At 45.2% G+C, this 6,000-nt stretch overlaps 1 protein-coding gene across 3 annotated transcripts in view; it reads left to right on the forward strand.

The window, feature by feature from the left end:
• LOC106593603 (tetraspanin-18) overlaps positions 1-6,000 on the forward strand; it is a 150,205-nt gene that overhangs the window by 138,449 nt on the left and 5,756 nt on the right. For all 3 annotated transcript variants that reach the window (XM_045689718.1, XM_045689719.1, XM_045689721.1), the window contains 3 exons: positions 3,630-3,824; positions 4,765-4,839; positions 5,233-5,331. In XM_045689718.1, coding sequence (XP_045545674.1) covers positions 3,630-3,824; positions 4,765-4,839; positions 5,233-5,331 — 369 coding nt within the window. The remainder of the gene's footprint in view (positions 1-3,629; positions 3,825-4,764; positions 4,840-5,232; positions 5,332-6,000) is intronic.

Consider the following 6,000-nt stretch of genomic DNA (forward strand, 5'->3'; position numbering starts at 1 on the left):
CTGTCTGATGTTCTGCTGACTGATGTTCTGGTGTCCTGCTGTCTGATGTTCTGCTGTCTGATGTTCTGCTGTCTGATGTTCTGCTGTCTTATGTTCTGTTGTCTGATGTCTGATGTTCTGCTGTCTGATGTTCTGGTGTCTTGCTGTCTGATGTTCTGCTGTCTGATGTTCTGCTGTCTGATGTCCTGCTGTCTGATGTTCTGTTTTCTGATGTTCTGCTGTCTGATGTTCTGGTGTCCTGCTGTCTGATGTTCTGCTGTCTGATGTTCTGCTGTCTGATGTTCTGCTGTCTGATGTCCTGCTGTCTGATGTTCTGCTGTTCTGATGTTCTGCTGTCTGATGTTCTGCTGTCTGATGTCCTGCTGTCTGATGTTCTGCTGTCTGATGTTCTGATGTTCTGCTGTCTGATGTCCTGCTGACTGATGTCCTGCTGTCTGATGTTCTGCTGTCTGATGTTCTGCTGTCTGATGTCCTGCTGTCTGATGTCCTGCTGACTGATGTTCTGCTGTATGATGTTCTGCTGTCTGATGTTCTGCTGTCTTATGTCCTGCTGTCTGATGTTCTGCTGTCTGATGTTCTGCTGTCTGATGTTCTGCTGTCTGATGTTCTGCTGTCTGATGTCCTGCTGTCTGATGTTCTGCTGTCTGATGTTCTGCTGTCTGATGTCCTGCTGTCTGATGTTCTGCTGTCTTATGTCCTGCTGACTGATGTTCTGCTGTCTGATGTTCTGCTGTCTGATGTCTGATGTTCTGCTGTCTTATGTTCTGCTGTCTGATGTTCTGATGTCCTGCTGTCTGATGTTCTGCTGTCTGATGTTCTGCTGGCTGATGTTCTGCTGTCTGATGTTCTGCTGTCTGATGTTCTGCTGACTGATGTTCTGGTGTCCTGCTGTCTGATGTTCTGCTGTCTGATGTTCTGCTGTCTGATGTTCTGCTGTCTGATGTTCTGCTGTCTGATGTTCTGCTGTCTGATGTTCTGCTGTCTGATGTCCTGCTGACTGATGTTCTGCTGTCTGATGTTCTGCTGTCTGATGTTCTGATGTCCTGCTGTCTGATGTTCTGCTGTCTGATGTCTGATGTTCTGCTGTCTGATGTTCTGCTGTCTGATGTTCTGCTGGCTGATGTTCTGCTGTCTGATGTTCTGCTGACTGATGTTCTGGTGTCCTGCTGTCTGATGTTCTGCTGTCTGATGTTCTGCTGTCTGATGTTCTGCTGTCTTATGTTCTGTTGTCTGATGTCCTGATGTTCTGCTGTCTGATGTTCTGGTGTCTTGCTGTCTGATGTTCTGCTGTCTGATGTCCTGCTGTCTGATGTTCTGTTTTCTGATGTTCTGCTGTCTGATGTTCTGGTGTCCTGCTGTCTGATGTTCTGCTGTCTGATGTTCTGCTGTCTGATGTTCTGCTGTCTGATGTCCTGCTGTCTGATGTTCTGCTGTTCTGATGTTCTGCTGTCTGATGTTCTGCTGTCTGATGTTATGATGTTCTGCTGTCTGATGTCCTGCTGTCTGATGTTCTGCTGTCTGATGTTCTGATGTTCTGCTGTCTGATGTCCTGCTGACTGATGTCCTGCTGTCTGATGTTCTGCTGTCTGATGTTCTGCTGTCTGATGTCCTGCTGTCTGATGTCCTGCTGACTGATGTTCTGCTGTATTATGTTCTGCTGTCTGATGTTCTGCTGTCTTATGTCCTGCTGTCTGATGTTCTGCTGTCTGATGTTCTGCTGTCTGATGTTCTGCTGTCTGATGTCCTGCTGTCTGATGTTCTGCTGTCTGATGTTCTGCTGTCTGATGTCCTGCTGTCTGATGTTCTGCTGTCTTATGTCCTGCTGACTGATGTTCTGCTGTCTGATGTCTGATGTTCTGCTGTCTGATGTTCTGATGTCCTGCTGTCTGATGTTCTGCTGTCTGATGTTCTGCTGGCTGATGTTCTGCTGTCTGATGTTCTGCTGTCTGATGTTCTGCTGACTGATGTTCTGGTGTCCTGCTGTCTGATGTTCTGCTGTCTGATGTTCTGCTGTCTGATGTTCTGCTGTCTGATGTCCTGCTGTCTGATGTTCTGCTGTCTGATGTCCTGCTGTCTGATGTCCAGCTGTCTTATGTTCTGCTGTCTGATGTTCGGCTGTCCGATGTCCTGCTGTCTGATGTTCTGCTGTCTGATGTCCTGCTGACTGATGTTCTGCTGTCTGATGTTCTGCTGTCTGATGTTCTGATGTCCTGCTGTCTGATGTTCTGCTGTCTGATGTCTGATGTTCTGCTGTCTGATGTTCTGCTGTCTGATGTTCTGCTGGCTGATGTTCTGCTGTCTGATGTTCTGCTGTCTGATGTTCTGCTGACTGATGTTCTGGTGTCCTGCTGTCTGATGTTCTGCTGTCTGATGTTCTGCTGTCTGATGTTCTGCTGTCTGATGTCCTATTTTTCTGCTGTCTGATGTTCTGGTGTCTTGCTGTCTGATGTTCTGCTGTCTGATGTTCTGCTGTCTGATGTCCTGCTGTCTGATGTTCTGTTGTCTGATGTTCTGCTGTCTGATGTTCTGCTGTCTGATGTTCTGCTGTCTGATGTTCTGCTGTCTGTTGTCCTGCTGTCTGATGTTCTGCTGTCTGATGTTCTGATGTTCTGCTGTCTGATGTTCTGCTGTCTGATGTGCTGCTGTCTGATGTCCTGCAGTCTGATGTTCTGCTGTCTGATGTTCTGCTGTCTGATGTTCTGCTGTCTGATGTTCTGCTGTCTGATGTTCTGATGTCCTGCTGTCTGATGTTCTGCTGTCTGATGTCTGATGTTCTGCTGTCTGATGTTCTGCTGTCTGATGTTCTGATGTCCTGCTGTCTGATGTTCTGCTGTCTGATGTTCTGATGTCTGATGTTCTGCTGTCTAATGTTCTGCTGTCTGATGTTCTGCTGTCTGATGTTCTGCTGACTGATGTTCTGGTGTCCTGCTGTCTGATGTTCTGCTGTCTGATGTTCTGCTGTCTGATGTTCTGCTGTCTGATGTCCTGATGTTCTGCTGTCTGATGTTCTGGTGTCTTGCTGTCTGATGTTCTGCTGTCTGATGTTCTGCTGACTGATGTTCTGCTGTCTGATGTTCTGCTGTCTGTTGTCCTGATGTTCTGCTGTCTGATGTTCTGCTGACTGATGTTCTGCTGTCTGATGTTCTGCTGTCTGATGTTCTGCTGTCTGATGTCCTGATGTTCTGCTGTCTGATGTTCTGCTGTCTGATGTTCTGATGTCCTGCTGTCTGATGTTCTGCTGTCTGATGTTCTGGTGTCTGATGCTGCACTGAACAAAAATAGAAACGCAACATGTAAAGTGTTGGTCCCATGTTTCAAAAGCTAAAATAAAAAAATCCCAGAAATGTTCCATACGCACAAAAAGCTTATTTCTCTCCAATTTTGTTCACAAATTTGTTTACATCCCTGTTAGTGAGCATTTCTCCTTTGCCAAGATAATCCATCCACCTGATTATGCTTGAGTGACAAGCATCATCAACTTGGGCACAGGATTTGTCGGTATAGCCTCTCCCAGTTAAATCAGACATCTACTTCCTACTATACTTCCTGGCTGTACTCTGTTCTGATTGGCTGCCTGTGTGTCTCTCCTATTCTGATTGGCTCCCTCTCTCTCTGTGTGTGTGGTCCAGTTAGGAGGCTCCTTCCTGCTTGCTGTGGGTGTGTGGGTACTGGTGGACCCTATGGGCTTCAGGGAGATCGTAGCAGCCAACCCTCTGCTCTTCACTGGGGTCTACATCATCCTGGCCATGGGGGCAATGCTCTTCCTCCTCGGCTTCCTGGGCTGCTGCGGAGCCATCCGGGAGAACAAGTGTCTGCTGCTCTTTGTAAGTTCAGAGTGTTTTAATGGTGCTATAAACATTCCTGGGCTGCTGCTCTTTGTAAGTTCAGAGTGTTATAATGGTGCTATAAACATTCCTGGGCTGCTGCTCTTTGTAAGTTCAGAGTGTTTTAATGGTGCTATAAACATTCCTGGGCTGCTGCTCTTTGTAAGTTCAGAGTGTTATAATGGTGCTATAAACATTCCTGGGCTGCTGCTCTTTGTAAGTTCAGAGTGTTATAATGGTGCTATAAACATTCCTGGGCTGCTGCTCTTTGTACGTTCAGAGTGTTATAATGGTGTTATAAACATTCCTGGGCTGCTGCTCTTTGTAAGTCAACTACTCTACATTATGATTGGTTAGCGCTGTTGGTTTGTCAGCATGTCAAATGACATAAAGCAGTGCTGGTAATTGGATATTGCTGATAAGCTGCGTGAAAACCAATCAGGTGACAGCTATTTCCCTTCTGACCCTTCATCCCGTCTCCACTAATCATTATGGTTGCCTATATAGATGGCTCAGCTGGTAACTTGGAGCCCAGTGCTGGAAAACGCTGGGCTATTCAGGTAGTACAACGATATAAGAAATAGTGCCACCTAGTGGACTAAATGATGTTGTGTTAATTATTGGTCACTGAAACGGAAGAGACCTTTGACTTATATTTTATTTATTATTTATTTTACCTTTATTTAGCTAGGCAAGTCAGTTAAGAACAAATTCTTATTTTCAATAACGGCCTAGGAACAGTGGGTTAACTGCCTTGTTCAGGGGCAGAACGACAGATTTGTACCTTGTCAGCTCGGGGATTCGATCTCTCTGTCTGTATATTGAGTTTTATTCATGAGGTTCCATATGTTAGCATCCATTATTTTATTTTAAAAATTTAATGTGTTTAGTGAATGAAGTCAATGTTCTGATTGTCCCTCTTCTCTCTCCCTCTCCTCAGTTCTTCATGCTCATCCTGGTCATCTTCCTGGCAGAGTTAGCAGCAGCCATCTTGGCCTTCATATTCCGGGAGCATGTGAGTGCTTCTCTGTTTCTGTCTCTGATTGGAATCAGGTAACTTTATTAGGACGTTACGTCCATATTAGGACAGGGTGGACTTACCCTATCAGACATCAGTCCCAGATATGACCATGAGGGACGCCTGTTATGGGGTTGTCAAACAAACCTGCCATGGGAGAATCTTTACTGAAAGTGCTTCGAGGAATCAACTAGAACAGGGAAACAGTACCTTGCCATTGCTACAGTAATGGGCTTGTCCAAGCAAACAAACTCACCGTAAAGCACCTGGTAACGATTCTCAATTAGATTCGGGCCAAAGGTATCAAGACGATTAAGAGGTTGCCGTGGTTTTAAAAGGACATCTGAACTATTCGGTAGAATCCTAAAGACACGCTTCTTTATTGTGCAGCTCACCAGAGAGAAGTTTACCAGAGATCTGAAGAGACACTACCAGGGACACAACAACACTGACGTCTTCACCTCCACGTGGAACGCCCTCATGACCACCGTAAGACTCCTGTCAGGGTCCACGGCTCCAGAGACAGTCCACTCTGTCCATTATTAGTATCAGCCTCATTTCTGTCTGTATAGAACATCACTATACAGTACTGATCTACCATGTCTCTGTCTGTATAGAACAGTACTGATCTACCATGTCTCTCTGTATAGAACGTCACTATACAGTACTGATCTACCATGTCTCTCTTTCTGTATAGAACATCACTATACAGTACTGATCTACCATGTCTCTGTCTGTATAGAACATCACTATACAGTACTGATCTACCATGTCTCTGTCTGTATAGAACATCACTATACAGTACTGATCTACCATGTCTCTCTGTCTGTATAGAACATCACTATACAGTACTGATCTACCATGTCTCTGTCTGTATAGAACACCACTATACAGTACTGATCTACCATGTCTCTGTCTGTATAGAACAGTACTGATCTACCATGTCTCTGTCTGTCTGTATAGAACATCACTATACAGTACTGATCTACCATGTCTCTCTGTCTGTCTGTATAGAACAGTACTGATCTACCATGTCTCTGTCTGTCTGTATAGAACATCACTATACAGTACTAATCTACCATGTCTCTCTGTCTGTATAGAACATCACTATACAGTATTGATCTACCATGTCTCTCTGTCTGTATAGAACATCACTAT

Source organism: Salmo salar, chromosome ssa11 (assembly GCF_905237065.1).
Source record: "Salmo salar chromosome ssa11, Ssal_v3.1, whole genome shotgun sequence".
NCBI classification, from domain to species: domain Eukaryota; kingdom Metazoa; phylum Chordata; class Actinopteri; order Salmoniformes; family Salmonidae; genus Salmo; species Salmo salar.